The sequence below is a fragment of the Lytechinus pictus genome, chromosome 17 (genome assembly GCF_037042905.1).
Source record: "Lytechinus pictus isolate F3 Inbred chromosome 17, Lp3.0, whole genome shotgun sequence".
Classification (NCBI taxonomy): domain Eukaryota; kingdom Metazoa; phylum Echinodermata; class Echinoidea; order Temnopleuroida; family Toxopneustidae; genus Lytechinus; species Lytechinus pictus.
In genome coordinates, this window is record NC_087261.1 from 25,557,206 (window position 1) to 25,577,802 (window position 20,597).

At 37.8% G+C, this 20,597-nt stretch overlaps 2 protein-coding genes across 8 annotated transcripts in view; one reads left to right on the forward strand and one right to left on the reverse strand.

Annotated features, from left to right (window-relative positions):
- LOC135157277 (uncharacterized) lies at positions 1-4,397 on the reverse strand. Its single transcript, XM_064112343.1, has 2 exons — positions 3,627-4,397; positions 1-2,556 (listed from the first exon to the last, which is right to left on the reverse strand). Exons 1-2 carry the CDS (start codon positions 3,727-3,729, stop codon positions 1,064-1,066), a joined length of 1,596 nt encoding a protein of 531 aa, XP_063968413.1. The 5' UTR covers positions 3,730-4,397; the 3' UTR covers positions 1-1,063.
- The window catches only part of LOC129280010 (ATP-dependent RNA helicase DDX24-like), a 23,559-nt gene continuing 6,436 nt past the window's right edge, over positions 3,475-20,597 (forward strand). The window contains exons 1-9 of one of the 7 annotated variants that reach the window (XM_064112342.1): positions 3,475-3,679; positions 12,033-12,486; positions 12,854-13,008; positions 13,511-14,065; positions 14,960-15,070; positions 17,467-17,585; positions 18,356-18,477; positions 19,228-19,346; positions 19,800-19,969. In XM_064112342.1, coding sequence (XP_063968412.1) covers positions 12,216-12,486; positions 12,854-13,008; positions 13,511-14,065; positions 14,960-15,070; positions 17,467-17,585; positions 18,356-18,477; positions 19,228-19,346; positions 19,800-19,969 — 1,622 coding nt within the window. In that variant the 5' untranslated portion in view covers positions 3,475-3,679; positions 12,033-12,215. Of the gene's footprint in view, positions 3,680-4,019; positions 4,649-12,032; positions 12,487-12,853; positions 13,009-13,510; positions 14,066-14,959; positions 15,071-17,466; positions 17,586-18,355; positions 18,478-19,227; positions 19,347-19,799; positions 19,970-20,597 lie in introns of those variants that run through there. The other 6 variants (XM_064112341.1, XM_064112338.1, XM_064112339.1 and 3 more) reach the window with 6 other exon arrangements.

Consider the following 20,597-nt stretch of genomic DNA (forward strand, 5'->3'; position numbering starts at 1 on the left):
TGCTGTTTCATTAGATATTTTAATATATTCCCAATTTTAGCATAATAAATTGAATTTTTAATAACATTGATGTTTAATACATTTCTATGAATTCTGACTTCAAACAATTTAACAAAAAATAACTGTAATCTTCATCCCATTTCAAGTAGGTCATGACAAGGACAATGAGCAACAGCCAAGGGAATCAAATCGAGAAAGGGGAAACTGCAGCCAGACACAAATGAGCGGACAACCTGATGAGAAGGGATAAGAGGGCATTCAAGGCATAGTAAAAGCCATTGGACAGTCTGCATAAGATATTCTACCTCATTCATTGAACTTGTGTTTTTTTTTTAGCACAACAATAATATAACAGATGCTGTTTCATTAGAATTTTCCAAAATCTGCCTGGTAGATTTTTGATTGCAGGTTTGTATAAACTGTAAGAGTAAAAAATTAATTGGTGGACTGGTACAAAATTTTGAAAGACATTCATATTATATGTACCACAAACTAGTGTCTCAATATGGCAGGAAATATTACAATTCAATGTTTTTATGTATTGCAAAAGATGAAGTAATCTTGATTTACTACAAAAAGAGCAGCTATAAACATGTACTGAGTAAAAATAATTTGTACATTAGTGTTATTCCCTGAACATAATTGTAATTGGTGGATTCATGCAATAAATGCAATTACATTGAGTAAAAACGAAATTTATTTTCGGTGTGTGCATGAATAGTTTCTTTTCAAACACACAAAAAAGATAGCAAATTTATTTCACATACCTCTTTATCTGTCGACATGGATGAATTACTGAATTCCAGAAGATATATGTTCCATTACTAAGCATTGTCAAACCACCATAGAAGTCTGATATGTAAATAATTTGTCCAAATAATAAAGGTTAGTGATCCATTAAGTATTCATTTCAATATCCTGATGAATTGATAAGTAATCTTTCTCAAATCAATGCTATAACTCTGAAGTGAACTTGGGCCAAAATCTCTTGTGCAGAGTTCATTTTCAGTTAAGACATCATTTTTCTTTCCTTTGTACAAATGAATAACTTTGGCTGCCTTTCTTACATGAGCTCCAGACAATTATCTTCCCATTCCTTCTCAAGAGGATATGTGTACAGGTTCTCGTCATTGTCATACACAAGGGTGTAAAATGTATAACCTTTGTCGAAATATTCCTGATCGTTACATTCCATCAAGTCTTCAATGTCCTGTTGAGTACTCTTTCTCAACACTCTGCCATGGTATGTGACAAGACGTTTGCCACCTTCAGGAAGAAACTTGTGTTTAATTCTTTTGTGTAAAATGGTAGTTTCAGGAAAGGGTTCTTTGCGCTTTCTCCCTGTCACTTTTGATAGCAGTTTCTCTCTTAATGCCTTCCTTTCTTCTTGAAGAGTGTCACTATCAGGGAATGTGCAGGATGTACCAGATTCAGCATCTTCTGACTGACCGATGGGGGCTGAATGAACAACCTGAATTATCTCTTTTAAGTTGTCACACAGGTCAGATGCGCTTAGGGGTTTACCAGCCTTTGACTTAAAAAACAAAGCACCTTTGACCAATCCTTTGTTAACAGACTTGTAGTAGTCAATCTGTGCCAACAGAGCCTTTCTTTGATCAGACGGAGCCTTCTTAGCCATCATGGACTCCACATCAGCACTGGAGGTACAAGGACCATCACACAACTTGTTTACCATCTCAGTTGCTCTGACTGCTGTTGCTACTGATTTTCTCTTCTTTTCTTCTTTTGCTTGTTGCTGTCTGTCCATCATCTCTTGCCTTTCCTTCTTCATATCCTTAACCTTGTCTTGGTACCTCTTCATAACTATTCTTTTATTCTTAGTGGCATCATCAAATGTGCTCACGATGTCCTCGTTGCTGTCATCTATAGTAGTCAGGGGAAGCTCACTGTCATCTTTAGTAGTCAGGGGAGGCTCATTTCCATCAGGATGGTCATCTTCCAGTTGCTCTTCATTGATGGGTCTTTTAGTTGGATAGCAGTAGGGAGTTCTTAAAAATTCCTCCAACCTTTCTCTTGATGAATCTCGGGACAATTTGATCCTCCTTGTGGCTACACTTTTCCAACTACTTATAACAGTTCCTCTATGTGGTACTTCACCAGTTTTTTCTGGAAAAAGTGCACACCACCACTCATCAAGAACAGTCTTCCAAGGAATGGAATTTCGTCTACGATAATGAAATAGCTCTACAATGATTCCATTTGAGATATCTCCTTGTAAATTACTGCATCCTTCTTTCAACAAACCAGGAGTAATTCCCAATTGCTGACATGCTGAACCAATAACACGATTAGACCCAGACAAGTCTGTATATTCTTCACATAGGGATTCTAAGTTATCAGCACTGATTGCTTTTAAAGCACTGCGTTTCACTTTGGACAGGATTCCAGGTAATGTGCAGTTAGGTTCTTTGATGCCCATGCTCTTCAAAATATTAACAAAGTCTTTCCGGAAGCTCAAGCTCTCAGTGTCATCAACACATTTTCTGATGATTTCCATTAAGCCAAAAGTAGGCCTTGGGTCCTCCCACCAGTGATCTGTAATTAAAAGAAAAGGAAGAAGAAAAAAAAAATGTCAATGTAGGTTCTTTGCCTGAGTGATTTAAAATCAACGGCATACTAATTACTATATTTACTCAAATAATTGAAAAAAAATATCAATCAATTATTGATCTAAACTTTAATTATTGACATTAAAAAGTGTTTGCTACCTTAAATAAAAGGATAATATTTGCTAATTTAAGAGGGAAAGTCTGGATTTATAAAATAAAAATAATGTGAAACTTGAAAATAAATGCACATACTGTAGACCAAAACAAATATTAGGACTGAACCAATATATGTGTTTCTTAAAAAAAAAAAAAAAAAAAAAAAAAAAAAATTGGGCAGGGGGGGGGGGGGCCACAATTCTTTGTCAATGAATTAAAAAAAAATAATTATGAACGGGCACTAAACAGAGAAAGGGTTTTAAAATTGATAGGGGAAGGATGTGTTATTCACAGCAATGGTATAAAGAAATTCTGAGAATGAGAAATAATTATTAGCTTATAATAATTTTTAAAGCCCATTTGAAAGTATAATTTGTTTCTTTTGTAATTATGTCTCTTTGAGGCCCCCACCCCCTCCCCCTCCCCCCTAAAAAAAAATTAATTAATAAAGGAAAAGAATTGGTTATGGGCACAATTGAGACAAAATAATTCAGTAAATATGACCAAACAATTAATTAAAAGTGACAAATTTGACTTTCAAGTCTAATTTCTTGAATTGCCTGACATCACACAACTATTGATTTGAAAAACGTACGAGGAAAATGAAAACAGTCGTTCCAGAGGGAGGGAGAGAGGCAATGGAATATCCATACCTTAAACTGCGCATGCGCAGAAAAGAAAAATTCGGTCGGCGAATGTGGCCGGTCGACTGGAGAAATGGCTGTGCAATTTTGCGCGCACTCCCTCTGCACAATCACGGCAAAATTGTTCATTAGATATTTGAAAAAGATCGACATTTTTCACATTTCATGTCACAATCACAACCATTTCACATCATTTCATAATAAAAATCCAATCAATCGGGTATTAAGAATACGTAATCGGCACAAATCTACTCACCAGGACATTTCCGTTCGTGTACAAGAGAGTGAATTTCATCGGCAGTCCATCCGGTGAGTTGGAGTATTCGTGTATGTTCTGCGCTGAAGTCAGCGGATGCCATGATTGAAGTCAAGCGCGTAGTACCTCGAAATCGTGAACCAAAATTTGGTTTGCTCAATTCAAAGCCATTTCCTTGCTAGTTACACTCATTTTCAGGACAAAATAATATCATCCCTAAAAAATGTAACAAGTACTTCACTCTTCGGAAATACACTTGAATACCGGAGATATGAAGAATCCAAGCCACACGGTAAAATCGCCTGCGGTGTGACCATAAATTGGTTTCCACGGAAGCAGAATACAGGGTCATGATCGGAAAGGTCACGATATCCTTATATGGAAATTTCATGCACATATTTAGAGTGTAACATGTGAGGATCGTTGATTTTTCTGAGGGGATGTTTTTAGTCATTTTCAGGGCGTTTTCAAAAATACGCGAAGTTAAGCGCCACGCGTCATTTCCCCCCAAATACCGGCGGTGTGCTTGGAGTTAAATATTGATTAGAAATATGAATTCTTCATGAAAAAAGGTGAGAAGCGAGACAGAGCATATTGACAATACAATAAAAATGGAGGTAAAGAAATTAAAACTATATACTTATTTTTAAACTCACAGGAATGTTTTAAAAAGTAACAAAAATTATGTTCACGCAGGAATGGATGAATTTAGCATTTCAAGCAGACTGTGTGCGCATACGCTGTGCTATGCCTTAAATCAAGTTATAATATAAGGTTATCAAATCAAGATGGCGACTTCCATTCGACACGTGAAGCGGCGCGAGCGCTTGAAGAAATACAACAAAATGAAGAGAGAATCACGAAAACAGCCCGCTTTTCTAGATGAACAGAATTGGAAACCTTTCGAAGTGGATATGTCAGCGTTTGCTGACGAAGAGATGGGTGGATTCGTTGGAATGGAGGTTTTAACTGATTACGATCCAAACATGTTTAGAAAACTTACGAGTGGGACTGTGGGAAAGGTAAGCATGCGCATGCAGAGTGAAGGTGCTCCGCTCCGCCGCTTACTGCGCGCTGCGGCAGCTCGAAAAAGACGCCGCCGATGATTCAGGCGGAGCTGGGGCTCAGCTCAGGATAGCCCAAAAAGCTTCAGTCTCTGTATTTTGGTTGTTCAGCTGAACTGCGTTGGCTCCACTTACAGTAGAGGCGCACGGCCAATATGGGAGACTCTCTCCAATAGGGGAGACAATCTCCCACATGTCATTGGAGACTTGCTTTGCAAAAGGACAAAAGAAACAACACCAACAAAAGCGTGATTATTTCCACCCAAAATTTTGTCTCACTGAGGTCAGAAGCCCATTTGTTTTGTGTGTGATTGACAAGAAAAATCCTTATCAAAACAAAAGTAGACGTAGACAGCTGGCAGCCGTCTGTTTTGAGGAGTTTTTTAACATTTTTTTTTTTAAGTTCTCCTCATACACAGACGGCTCGCTAGCGTGCAGCCACCATTAGGGGACTTGCAATGCAAAATCCCCCCGTCGGGGCTCTTCAATTTTTGTCTTTAATCAATAAACATTTTGAAAATTAATGCGACCAAAATGCAAATTGATATTCCCTCTTGGCATTAATTGCCAAGAAACGGCGAAAAATCGAGTTAAAAGGAACAAAAACAGTGACTTACCTCGGCTGTCGCGCAAATTCACTTCCCCGTTTTATCCGATCTTAAGTACATAAACATATGGCCATTGAGTCCCCTGTACAGATCGCGCTAGAACTTCGGTCTCTGTATTTGGTGAGTGAAGCCAACGGAGTTCAGCTGAACAACCAACATAACAGAGACCGAAGCTTTTGGTCTAAAGTAGACGGTGAATTTTTAAAGTAGACGGTGAAAAGGGGTAATTTTTCATTAGGAATCCCCTTATCACATTTTTATTTGCCGCCAAGGTAATCCTTTTGCAGCAAATGTAAACAAAGGAAATTGGTCTCCAAAACTGGAGACCGTCTCTGAAATTGGATACCCAAATTCTTTACAAAAGTCTCTGATATTGGAGATAATCTCCCACATTGGAGATAGTCTCCAATATTGGCCGTGCGCCTCTACTGACTTAGCATGGCCCTGGAGTAGCCTGGAGGCTTGTCAGACACAGACGGCTCGCTATCGTGCACGTGCAGCCACCATTAACGTTAGTCGTTAGACTTAGAATAGATCATGTTAACATTAAACAATGCAAAATCCCCCCGATGCGACGCGACAAGGCTCATCGATTGTTGATTATTTGTTGTCTTTATTCAGGGCTGCCAACTCTCACACAATCTGAGCTGCGTGAGTCGCACACAATTCACCCGATTCTCACGCTGACCGTAGCCGTAGGAATTCTCAAGCTAAACCCCGAAAATAGAGAGAAAAAAAGTTTAATACCTGAAGACAGTACCGAGGTTTTTTACCTGACTGCTAAGAAAGCATGAATGCCTGTGAGCAAGCAACCAGGGGACCAACGGCTTAAAGTCCTTTCCGAGGGACCTGGTAATGAGGATTAAATGCCTTACCAAGGCAAAGGGCACTAGCGCACCACTTGGGAATCGAACCCGGGTCACCGGAATCCGAAACCCCCGCTCTACTGAGCTATCGCGCCTCTTTATTAACCTATATTGGATATTCAATAACATTATAACACGGCCAGGCAAAAGTTTCAAAGTTTTTAACCACACAAGCGCAAAGCTAAACCATCAATGCAAATTGGTTTCGGTTTGCCGCGCTAAGACAAGATATTGAGTTGCGATTGGCTTACTGTACCCCGCGTGAAGAGCTGGTGACATCAAAATTTTACTATGAAGCTGGGTTTTTGAGCGAGGCACAACGAGCGATCGAGTGTCAATGCAATGCCATGCCATGGCGATAGCCCGCCGGCACGGCGCTTTGAATACATGATAGCCCCACATATGCATTTGTGTGTGTTTTGATACACTTGGTTTCTTTCGTAGCTTTATTTTAAATGAGCCAAAAAGAAACTGATAATTTTTATATGATGATACTATCATGATAGTTATAGCTTTCTTTATATCTTTCTCTCCTTCTTTCTTTTCAATCTTTCTTTGTTTTTTGTTACTGTCTTTCTTTTTTAATTTTCCTTTTTTTCTTTGTCTTCTTTCTGTCCTTAAAAAAAATATTTTTCTCTATTTCTTTTTCTCTTTTTTTTTATTTTTATTTTTATTTCTTTCTGTCTTTAATTCTTGAGTCCATCCATCCTATATCTATCTCTTCTTTCTTTCTTTCTTTCTTTCTTTGTTTCTTTCCTTCCTTCTTTTTACCCTTTCTTTCCTTCATTCTTTGTTCTTTCTTCCATCCATCCTTTCTTTACCCCTTCTTGTTTTTTATTTCTTCCTTTTAGCTTTTTTTCTCTTTCATTAATTCCTTTCTTCTTTCTGTCTTGTTCTTTCTTTCTTTTTTCCCTTCGTTCCATCTATCCTTTAACCTTTTCTTTCTTTCTTTCTTTCTTTTTTTCTTTCTTTCTCCTTTTCTTTCTTTCATTCCTTTCTTTGTCTTTCTTTTTTTTCCTTTCATCTATTCTTTTCTTTCTTTTTTATATTGCTTGCTTCCTTCCTTCCTCTCCTGGGAGCAGCAGATAATCACAGGTTGAGGTTTCACTGCTAAGCTTATAAAGACAGTTGATTTGGAATAATGCACTTAAAAATGTGGAAATTTTTTTCAAGGTCAGTGAACTTCATTAAAAAAGTCAATTAACCTATTTGACTCCTTATGTATTTATGGAATCAGAGTTAAAAGTATGTGCCAGATTGCACCATTTAAATTGCAAAATTGTAAAAGCTCCCTACCGTGAAAGGGGGGACACCCCCCTTCCACACATCCCCCCTCGGGCGCTCCGCTCCCTCGCAATGTCACACTCCAAACTCGTCTCAAAAGTTGGCAGCCCTGCTTTATTTCATAAAAAATATATAAAAAGAACTGTACCAAAATAAAGATTATTATTCCTTTTTGGCCTGAAATGCACCAAAACGGGGAAAAATAAAATAAAGGGGGAAAAAACAGTGACTTACTTCGGCTGTGGCGCAACTTCACTTCCCTGTTTTATCCGAACTTAATACATAAACATATGTCCATTGAGTCCCTGTACAGATCGTGCTAGAACTTCGGTCTCTGTATTTGGTGAGTGGAGCCAACGGAGTTCAGCGGAACAACCAACATAACAGAGACCGAAGCTTTTGGTCTAGGAGGCTCCTGGCCTGGAGAAGTCATTTACTGACGTACATGTAGGCTTATTACTCTCTATGGAGCCTGGGACGGGATGGCATAGGCCCACTCACACCGAGTATTTTGGAGACAACGTCAATGTTGCTCCAAAATACTTGTTTTCTTTAACTTACTTATCCCAAATTTATGTAAATGGGCTACAACTTCATTTCCCCCCATTATAGGAAATAATAAACTTCTTTTTACACAAAAAATAATATAAAAATGAAGAAAAATCATGTAAGAAGATGAGCAGATACAGATGTTATCGTCGCCATCTTGCCGTCTTTGTTATCGTAGCCTATAGCTACAAGACGCGTATAGAGGGCGACAATATCATGAGCAGTGCCAATTTAAATTTTAAAAAAATACTTCCATCGGCCGATAAATATCATGAATCATAAAATACTTGCATCGGTCAATAAATATGATATTTATCATATTATATTAATTATAGATGAACCGTGGCATAGTGTGCCAAAAGTTTTTGAAGGGTCCAGATATTGCATACTGGGCAAAATTTATAAAGATGTAAGCAAGAGAAGCAAACAACAAAAAATTTGATATCCGCTTCTATAATGAAAACACAATTTTACTGCTTAATATGCAGTAGTGCATGTCCTCTCAGCATTATTTGACCAATGCGGTGATGTCCTTTATACCACATGAAACTGGACATTCATTTGTGACTCCAAGTCATACTTAACTCTTTGTGACCCCCCTTAGAACATTCAGCACCAGCTGTTCTAATATATATACATGTCTATTATTTCTTCAAAAAGTGAAATATCAACATAGTAAACATGCATATATTTTCTTTTATTCTTGTTCAGATGTGAACCATTCATTCATCAACTACCAATGAATGGAAATATTTGCATATTCATGCACATTAATACGCAGTTTTAATAGCTAACCTTTCAAATTTGTTCGAAAATAACTCAAAATCTCATGATTCATCGGTATCAAGAAGCAAGTTACCACACTCTCTAAGATACACACAGAGCTTGTTTTCCATACTTTTGTTGGTATCGATAAACTGTTATTCAAACAATATGCTTGGACTACTGCTATCAAAGCAATTGTAAAATATTGTTGTATTACGTGCACACCATTTGTGTTCCCACTAGCATTTTGTTTTTCTTTTTTTAGCAGGCAAGAGTTTATTAAACCATGATAAGGTCTTGCAGATACAAGTCTGTTAATAATTCTGAAAGCCACATGAAGTAGGGCTCATCCTGGTCATCATAAAGTATCTTGAGCTCTCCGCTGTCAGGCGCTACCACTCTACCTTTATACTAGATGTCTCTGCCATCTTCGTCCCATCGATGGTGGAATTCTTGGTGAATTGAATTGAATTTATTAGAACGTTACTGACATTCGCCAATATTTTGTTCAAAACAAGGAGTACAAAATAATACAATTCAAGGAATATAAGCAAATAAACAAAAATAAATAAAACAGTATTTCGTCAAAGAGAAAAAAACTTATGTCTACTTATAAATAATAAATGCATCATGGCATAAATAATAGAAGGGAGTGATAAGCATGCAGGTGACATATATACATATACATATTCATAAATACACATATATACATACATACACACATATCGATGTAGAATGCTAGATGGATCAATAATGAATCACAGGTACAAGTGATGATAATCCTCAGCTTCCTGTGGGGAAACTGCATACAATTCTTTCATGCTCCTCTCTTGAGCATTTGGAGAAGGCATCCTTTTCAACACCTTGTTGCAAAACTTTCGGGTGCGAAAGCTGATTTGCTTTCGGAGGACATTACAGGCTTTTGTCTTGGACTTACACTGAGGTGTCTCACCAATATTGTCCTGTGCAATCAGTCCATGTGTTTACGACACACTCCATTATCTCCTCCAGTCTTTCTCGTTCTCTGGCATCTTTTACGTTCATTTTTTCTTGCTTGCTTGCTTCTGACCCTGTTCCTGACTGCTTCAACATAAGCTTGTCCATCTGCTCTTGTGGATCGGGTGACTGCCTCTTCTATGAGGTTCCTTTTATTCTGTGGACTTGATGTTTCCACCCACTTTCTTGTCTTATTGACGGAGAACATTACCTGTCCCTTCAATTTAGAGATCTTGGTATTTTTTCTTCTGTGGACTTGACATTTCCAACCACTTTGTTGTCTTATTGACGGAGAACATTACTTTTCCCTCCAATTTAGAGATCTTGGTATTTTTCTTCTGTGGACTTGACATTTCCAACCACTTTCTCGTGTTATTGACGGAGAACATTACTTTTCCCTCCAATTTAGAGATCTTGGTATTTTTTCTTCTGTGGACTTGACGTTTCCAACCACTTTCTTGTCTTATCGACGGAGAACATTACCGTTCCCTCCAATTTAGAGATCTTGGTATTTTTTTCTTCTGTGGACTTGATGTTTCAAACCACTTTCTTGTCTTATTGACAGAGAGCATAACCTTTCTCTCCAATTTAGAGATCTTGGTATTTGGTGCTCTTTGAAGTCTGGAATCCATCATCACAAAATTCCTCTCACCACTTATGTTGGTGGGAGAACACGACATCGCAGCTTCCTTAAGTTCATCAGATGGATCCCAGAACTCTCCTCCAGGAAGCTGCGATTCCAATTGCTGGTTTATTACTTTAATGAAACCATTCAGGATGTGGGAGAGAGTGGAGTGCATTTGAGGTTGGATAGCTCAATATCTTGATATTGACAAGACCGTTGTTGATCTTGTATAGCTTACAAAGTCTATGGTTTCTTCTTCTTGTCTGAAGAGATTCCCAGCCAAGATCACTAAGTGCTTTAGTGACAGAGCCCTCCTCCCTATGATAGTTACTGGTACAAAATAATGTTAATATTAAGATGTTAAGAGATAATGTTCTAAAAGGGTGAACCCTCCTCCTCTTCCATGAAGGCTCCCTCGATGTATCAGCCAGGGAATCCAGACACAAGTATCTTTCCTGGAAAAGTCATGGAAAGTCCATGAATTCTGGAAATCCCTCCAGCTAAGGTTTTCGGTTGGTGGGCTTTCATGGCGATACCAACCGCCTTGCTTCCATGAACTTGAAGTTGTTGGCTGTTCTTCAGGATTCATGTTCGGCCTTTTATTCATTTATTTATTTATTACACATATTTAAAAAGGGTAGCCCAATCAGCAGAAATACTGGTTTTCATTGGGGCCCTTTGTAAAAATACAATGTAAAATATGCGTGAAAATAACCACTGAGATGTATATCAGCTCAGTACAAACAGACAAAGATGATAAAACAAGACTTAAACTATATACATGTACATAGTGTACAGCAATATGTTAAAAGTACAAAATAAATGTGAACATTTAGTAACCTTAGTAAATTGAGCAAAAATAAAAAGGTGAATAAATAAAATGCATGACATTGACAAACAGCAATAAATACATACATGGAAATACTGCTCGATTCTTTAACAGAAAAGATTAAACAAAAGAATGTAGAAAATGTAAAATTGAATTTGGCTAAGCGAATTAAACTAAATGTGTAAACATTCGCACACAGTACTTATACATCCATAGATAAAAATTTAAAAAAATATGAAATACATATGTATGATATCAAAAAGACATCAACATTATCTGATTTGCTGGATAATCCTAAGTTAAAGCCCAAAGAAGAATGAAAAAATTGATTTACCTTCCAGAGTGTTGATTCAAATTATAATTTTATTTCCTGTATCCATATTCATTACATATTAATTTTATATGATGCAAGATGATTAAAGGCCGCTTGCAGTAAAATAGAAATAGAAACAGAAATGGTTTATTGAACAAAAATCATTTGCAGCCCAAAGGCTGAATTACAGATTTTCAAACATAAAAGCAAATACACAAATATACATCATAATTATGACAACATAATGAAAAACGGAAATGAAAAACATAATTCAAAATATATAATAAAAAGTAATCACATGCCTGAGGTAATTACATGTAATACATATGTTATGAAATCAATCACCATTGTAATATAGTTATGTTTACAACCATTTATTATTTAATTAAAAAAACTGACCATGCACCAACACCTAAAGGTCAACACTGAAGTTGAAATCACCCACTGTATTCATTGTTGCCAGTTTAATTTCTGTATCCCTTTATTCCATTTTATTACCCTCTGCAGCAGGATTCCAAATCACTCAAGAAGGTTCAAGACGTCCAGAAACCCCTAGCCAGTAAAACATCCATAGAAAAGAAGGTGAAAGGGAATAAAAAGAACAAGAAGAAAGGCACGACTGTAGGAAATACCATCACAAACCCTAAGAAAAGCACCTCATCAAAAGACAAGCAAAACAAATCTGCCAATATGAAAGCAAGGACTAAGCAGGAAACTGCCGTTGCTAGCAAGTATGTGAAAGATGCTTTGAAGAATGAGGAGAAAGCAGCAAGCCCCGGAAAGTCAGGAGTAAGGAAGAGAAAATCAGGAAGAGAGCGACTTGAAGAGCTTAGGGCTAAGAGGAAAAAGAGAAAGAGTGAACAAGGAGGAGAAGAACAAGAGAACTTGAGAGATGTGGAAGAGGAGAAGGAGCCAAGGAATGAGGAGGACAAAGACAATGAAAGAGAGATACCAAATACTGGTGAGTACAAATTCTTTACAAGCATTCCCATAATTGTAATAAATTTATTCTTCCTAATTCAATCTAGAATTTTCTATGCTTAAGTGGGACACCCTACATATCCCCACCCTAGTGCATTGATCGGTCTCTTCAGTTGTAAGGATTCGCCTGTCTAAACCTCATTCAAGCATCCCTAACCATGATTGTAATAAATGTCTTTCTCTTTATACTAATCTAGAAGTTTCTATGTCTAAGTGGGAGAACCTATCTATCCCCACCCTTGTGCATCAGTCTCTGCAGTCACTTGCCCCACTCCCATTCGACCATTCCTTGTTCATGTCTTCAATGATAATGCTGAATGTCTTCTCTCTCTCTAATTTTAATCCAGAAGTTGCTATGTCAAAGTGGGACAGCCTATCTGTCCCCACCGTAGTGCATCAATCCCTGCAGTCCATGGGATTCACCCGCCCCACCCCGATTCAAGCTGGTTGCATACCTGCTGCTATCAACGAAGGCAAAGACATAGTGGGAGCAGCTGAAACGGTGAGATTGTGAGAAAAAATAAATCTATTAACCACTAAAATCTTGACTTCGAATATTGTTAAGGTGTTTGAAACAAAATTGCCTCAGATTGAAGTATTAGTATGAATTATAAAGAATTTCAATCTAGAATATTCTTGGAATGGGTGGAGTATATTTTGTGACTTTATAAAATTTCATTATTAGTTGATATATTTCTAGAAAGAAATAAGACACATTTCAAAGTGCTGAGCATATTTGGTGACTCTTAATATTGAAGTGCAATATCCTATCTTGTTCATCTCCTGATTTCTCAAAGTAAGAGGGAAAATGAAGGAAGCTTTCTAGGTCTCTGTATCAAAAGTATCGCAAAGGTTTATGATTGATTGCAGTTATGAAAGAACATTCCTTATTGTTCCATAATCATTGTTCGCTCTTAATCAGTCATCACCATTTATAGCGAATGATTGCAAAACTCTGATATAAAGCCCTGATATTTAGCTCTAATTCTCCTGTGCACATTTAGGGTAGCGGAAAGACACTAGCCTTTGGGATACCTCTAATATACAAGCTACTGCAGCATCAAGCAGCAAGGTCTTCTGACCCGACCTCAAAGACAAAGCCTAACCCAAGTAAAGACGGGACTGATATCACGAGAATTGAACAAAGTCCATCGAATCACGAAAGGACAAACGAACATGAAGACCAGGATGTGGATTTGATGGTGGAGGTTGCGAGCGATGGTGATATTAATGATGATCTAAATGACAATAACTTTGATGATGACATAGATGATGATGTCGAGGAACCTGACAGCGATGACGACACCGATTCCGAGGTTGATGACGCCAAAGGACGGGTTGACATGCAGAGGCTCAAGTCGCAAATGAAGTGCGTAGATGTCATCGATAACATCGCGGATGAGGACTGGGTAAAGGCCGGGCTACCGTTGACCAGTACACCGGCCGGAGGGCTTGACCAACAACAGAAGCTCTTTGGACTAGTCCTGACACCCACCAGGGAACTGGCTGTGCAGGTCAAGAATCACCTGGTTGCTGCAGCGAAGATGACAAATATCAAGGTAATGAATATAGAGTAACGTCTAAAGATGCATCTTAAGTCTGAATTAAGACACAACGCATTTTCAAATATCAAGGTAATGAATATAGAGTAACGTCTAATGATGCCACTTAAGTCTGAATTAAGACTTTTTAAACACATTTTCAGCCGTAGAAAGTAAATTTTTCATGTAAGAAAGCTCTGTCATTCTAGATGATTTTCAGACTTTTTTAACGAATTTAAGTGGCATCCCTGAATGTCTTTTTTCTTCTGCGATTTTGCAATAAGAGTACCACAGAACCATGACAAATTCTTCCAGCAGTTAAACAATATCTATGTGTTGTATGCCTCTACTCTGGGCCACCCATGAGGTCTACCTGTTGGGTGCCCTTAGACATGATGTATGGCAAACTTCTATTATCAGCCACCTTTTTCAATAGTTGACTTTAATTTGGGGTGAGTGTACGCACATGGAATGTTGGTAGTTTAAAATAGAGGTAAGGGGTGAGGATGGTTTTTATGAGTGCGAGGTGCATCCGGGGCCCCCTCGTAGGCGGGAGATAAACCAGATTTAAAACATGGACTACTAATGGTTCGATAATATTTGCTCCGGCGACAATTGCTCTGCTATGAATGTCACACACTAATCAAATAAACTTCAACCTTAGATTTAACGCTACACCCGACCATAAGCCTAACCCTAAACCTTACATAAAACCCTATTGAAACCCTAACCATACATCTTCAACGAAATAAAGCCCGGGCAATTGTCGCAGGAGCAAATGTTGTGTCACCATACTACTACTGCTTCATCTTAATACTTCAGTATTGTCGATTATACACTATGAGGAGATACAAGTACGATTTATCTCTTATTCTGGCTTAAAAGTTGATTAGTTCCTTTAATTTATTCCAGGTTGCGGTGGTGGTTGGAGGAATGTCTGCCGAGAAGCAAAAGAGAGTTCTGAAGAAAAGACCAGACATCATAGTGGGTACCCCTGGAAGGTTATGGGAGCTTTATCAACTGGTAAGACAACGTTTTGCTTTGCTCTCCCATATCTGGTTCGTGTATCATCAAGCTGTTTGTATTAAAGTTAAGAGCAACTTTAAGAGCGACTGATGATCCCTGCCTTTGGTATATGATATACGCCAAAATGTTCATTACCGATTGTTTAGCGCGTAAGAAAGGATCACCAGTCGTTCTTAAAGTAGCTCTTAACTTATGACCTGGGGCCGTCTCATTAAGCTGTTCGTAAGTTAAGAGCGACTTTAAGAACGACTGGTGAACCTTATGACCTGGGGGCCGTTTCATAAAGCTGTTTGTAAGTTAAGAGCGACTTTAAGAACGACTGATGAACCTTTCTTACGCACGTACCATCGCCAATGAATATACCATTTACCACAAGAAAGGATCACCGGTCTTATGAAACGCCCACCAGCTATATGAAACACCCCCCTCCCTGCTCCCTATCTGGTACCCCCTTAAAGACATATAGGCGTTAGTTTTCATGGGGAATGAGTTATCATTTGCTGACCACACACTTTGAGAAAAGCATTGGAAGAATCTGCAATAGAGACCGCTTTAGAGGAGATCAAACTTTGTGTATCAGTGAGAAATGTTTTGGCTAAGCATGCCGAGCATCGGGCAACTCAGGGGTCAGGTAAAGTTGAGACAATTTCTAGTGGCATTATATAATGTCTGCTGGTCATAATTCTTGTTCTAGTCTGGATGATTTATATCCAACTTAATAATATGCAACATGTATATAGCGCTTTGTAATACAAATCTCCCTGAGCGCTACATACTATTACCCCGGCTTTAGCAGGCTATTCTGATCGGACGCTCAAGCATTCAAGGAATTCCTTCCTACCGGGTACCCATTTACTACACGTGGTTGGAGAGTGGGAAATGTAGATAAAACGCCTAGCCAAAGGACGAGAGTGGTGCGGTAGGATTTGAACCCCGGACCTTGTGATTCAAAGTCTGGTGACTTATCCAGAGCCACAACACCTCTGTCCCATGAAACAGATGATGATGTGTCTTTAATGCCCTCCCCCTGTGATCACCACATACAACTCATTAGGCCTGGGAGTAAACATCGATTGATCGAATGGTTCGAATGGCTTGCCGCCGATCGCTAATCGATTAGCAAAATTTACACTAATCGAATAATCGGCAGATCCCGATTAGACAATTGGGATAACACGATTACTCAAGTAATAGTAACAAAATGACAAGATAACAATTGTTAAGTACTTGATATGGCTTTAGAAAATTATGTTACCGATATCATTCGTCAAAAATAAACAATGATTGTATCACATTCACAGATAAACACCAACCTGAAAGAGGTCTAAATATCTTAATCCCACCCGGCCTTCCATGCCCTCGATACACAATGTATATTGTATGCATAGGTGTATAATAACTCTATGGTTCCTTGTCTGTGTGCCTAAAACAAAGTACACACACACACACAAGGAGCTATGACTTGAGCCGATGTGTGATTGGACCATTCAATGGCCAATGAAACTTCTGGGAGACAAAGAATAAGCCATGTGGTTCCCATTAAAGGTCATGACTCCAGAAAAAATTGACCCCATCCCAATCTCTGTGTATGGGTGTGAGCATGGTGTGAGTGAGAGAGAGAAAGAAACATAGCGGTGGGAATTCTTTCATGTTTCAAAACAATGCAATCTCTTTTAGCCTGGCCTCTCCCCCTCTCACTCAATCAAAATAACATTCCAATACGCACTATCACGTAATTCCAAATGTCACTAGTCTCCCAAAACAGACCCCGTTATAGGTTCAAATTATCAGAAATTGTAATTCTGAGAGGTAATTCAAATGAAAAATATTTCGCAAAATATTTTTAACATCGTGGCACTACCACAGGTGAGGGTTGGGGCATGGTGTGGGCAATGGATGAAAATTTTCAATAAGTAAAAAGCACCACATGGGGGTACGTCTGTCTCAAAGAATACTTCATGAATGAGTTGTTTACAGAGACGTAAATTGTACCCAAGACTGTAGGCGGATTCATTCATATGCAGGGGTGTTGCACTTGGAGGGATGCATAATACAAGAATGATTTGGGATAGATTTTTCAGTGGAACAATGAAGTGAACGTTTTAATCCTATTTCATAGAGTTTCTTTGAAATAGAAATCAAGAAGGGGGGATAAAAGGCCTAATTCAATTCATAAGGAACAGATAGTACTCTACCCTACATGTTCAATAATTGAAAAACCCTATTCGGGAAGTCTTCACAAGTAGGTCAACTACTGGATTAGAAGACGTGATTTCCGACGATCAATCGATTATTCGATTGTTTTTTCAGGAACTAATCGAATGGTAAAATTAACATTCGTCCCAGGCCTACAACTCATCACTCAATTCTTTCTTGTTTCACTATCCACGCAGGGCGAGCCTCATCTTGCCAGTCTGCCTGATATACAATGCCTGGTCATCGACGAGGCTGACCGCATGGTTGAGAAGGGTCACTACGCAGAGCTTTCAGAGATACTTGACGTTCTAAACAGGTTAGAAAACAATTGTGGGGGAAAAATGAACATTCTTAAATTCCCATAGGCTTTGCACATGGACGACCTGTTCACAGTCTAGTCTGCAGGCACAGACCCTATTCGTAATTTCTATGATGATGATGATGATTATGAATAGCATTTGTATAAGTGCCATTTATCTGTACAGAAACATTCAAAGGCACTGGCTCCCTAATACTGTATGTCACACATTCACAAAGTTGCTGTAAAAAATGGGTCTTTAGTTCAGATTTCAAAGTCTCAATGTTGTTACAATTACGAAGTTGGATTAGTAGAGAATTCCATCTATCAACAAGTAGGTCTTCATACAAGGCTAGCAATAATAAAACTTGCTGTGGCAATTTGCTGACCGAGAGGGAACTTTTTTAGACAATTCAATGGCAGGAACCAAGAGTATGAACATTTCGTTTAGATCAATTGTATCTATTATTTTGACTGATTTTTCTTACCCCTTGCATTAATGATAAAGAAAACTAATTTAGTTGTTCCCAGACAGGTATGAGTGAATTGAGCACCAAATGTGCTGACGAATTGAACCTCTGCTGTTAGAGATCTATGTGACAATTGGTTATCCATAGTCAAAACCTCAACTTAAAGACCATAATTTAGATTATGATTTCAGAATATTATAATCAAAAGTGTTTACTCTACAAAAATAAAGACTAAGCTCTGTATTATTTGATGATTTTCATTTATTTATTTGTTTAATTTTTTATATTTTTCTTGTTTTTGTCTGATTAAATATCCAGTTCAGAGCAGAAGTCATCGCGACAGACCTTTGTGTTCTCAGCAACGCTGAGTCTAATCCATCTGGGTCCACTCAGGAAATCACTCAAGAAGGCTTACAAACAAGACAAGAAGGATAAACTAGGTGAGTCAATGATCAAAATGATATTAAGGTATGGTATTAAAAAGATATGTACAAATGCACATTTGATTCTTTCGCTATTCACTAAATCAATCGATGAAGTGAATAGATTTGGTAATGAAATCATTCATTCATTTCTTTGTTTGTCAATGCACATGTACTTAGATTCTATAATGGCAAAAGTTGAAAGATCCGAAGGTGGTAGAGCTGACAAAAAAAGAGAAGGCATGTCTCTGCCCCACTCATTTAACCAATGCATAAATTCATTAATTTATTAATTTATTAATTGATTGAGTACTTCATTCTTCATTAACTCAATTTAATCATTCATTTATTCCCTTGATTAATTCATTTATTATTTAGCCTTTCATCTATCCATCATTCATTCATCCATCCTTTCATTAATTTATTTGTTCACTCATTTGTATGTTCTTTCGTTCATTCATTCCTTCATTCAATCATTTATTCAGTCATTCATGCATGCATTCATTCATTACTTCATTGATTAATCAATTCATTCTATCATTTTCAGTTATTAATTAAATATTTCATTCATTTATTCATTTGTTAAAATGATTCTTTCATTCTTTTCATTTAATTGATTGATTGATTGATTCGTTCGCTCGTTAGTTCGTTCATTCATTCATTCATCCATTCATTCATCCATTCATTCATCCACTCATTCATTCATCATTCATTTACTGGAACTCAACTCCGGTTACCAATTCATTCATTTGTTTCTTTCTGTTTTAGACTCTGTAATGGCCAAAGTTGGAATCCGAGAAGATGCTGAGGTGGTGGATCTCACCAAACGAGAGGGCACCGCTTCCACTCTACTGGAGAGCAAGATTGTTTGTGCTGTTGAAGAAAAGGTGATTGCTATTCCTGGTGTATCTTTCTTTATACATGTACCTCTTTCCCACTGTTGTGTGATCCTTTAAACCCCTTTCACAATTGGTGGTGCGACTGGTTACAACTGTTGCGATCCTGTGCAACATATATTGTGACCAAATGATCACAAACGATCGCAAGAGCAATTGTGAAAGCCCCTTTACAAAAGCTGCAATTGGCTTTTCGTACCTGATAACGAAAATTAGTGAACCATTTAAAAAAAAATTCTATATTCAATACGATTGCCACAACTGATCTGGTACGATCATATAAGATTATTACTCCACGATCAATCGTGTCGCGAATCGTGACAGTGAGAACATAGACTGTACCAGCAGACTGGTATCTATCCCTTCTCTGCTAGAATACACTATACTACTTCTCATATCCCATTCTGATCCATGCAATATAATATAATATTGTATTCTTTGCAGGATATCTACCTCTTCTACTTCCTGAGGCAGTATCCAGGCCGTACACTAGTCTTTACTAACAGCATAGACTGCATCAGAAGACTGGTGTCTATCCTTTCTCTGCTAGAATGCACACCGCTTCCACTACACTCCTCTATGATTCAAAAGCAGCGCCTTAAAAATCTAGAAAGGTAAGATTTTACACACTTCAAGCTTTGTAAGATTCTTCCTAGGGAATTTCAATAGGAGGATGACAAAAGAATCTAAAATAGATAAAAATAGAAAAATCCATATTTCATTGTTCTAAATGAAATCAGAAAATAGAAATACTCCAAAAATTCCTTTTGCCAGGCAGCCACTGCGCAGCGCCAGATCAACGTAGCTCTATCCCTTGCATTGTTGAACGCCAAACAGGGTAGCAGCAACTCCCATCTTTTTACGTCATTTGGTATGACGCTGCCCCGACCTCCCAAATGTGAGACGGACGCTCTAAGCCAACACACCAGTTACATTTGTAAATACCTTGTTCTCCTAAAATAAAAAAAATATGGTTAAAATATTGGATTGATGACTAATGTCAATTATCTAACTTTTTTCATTGAATACACATGATAGGCAGTACATTACCATTTTAAAATCTCTGAAATTCAAATAAAGGTGTAATTAGAAGGTGATATTGCAATGAAAATAACTGATCTCAGTTACATTTTACATCTTTATTGTCATTAGTTATAAATAAATAATATAGGATTTGTATAGCGCATGTATCCACCTTGCTACATGTAGGTGCTCAAGGTGCTCCTATATTACCCTGGCTAA

Excerpts from the sequence above, each read along its gene's own strand:
- LOC135157277 (XM_064112343.1), bottom strand. The coding sequence starts at position 3,729 with ATGGCATCCGCTGACTTCAGCGCAGAACATACACGAATACTCCAACTC. Across the intron at positions 2,557-3,626 it reads ACACGAACGGAAATGTCCTG|ATCACTGGTGGGAGGACCCA; the intron begins GTGAGTAGATTT and ends TTTTAATTACAG.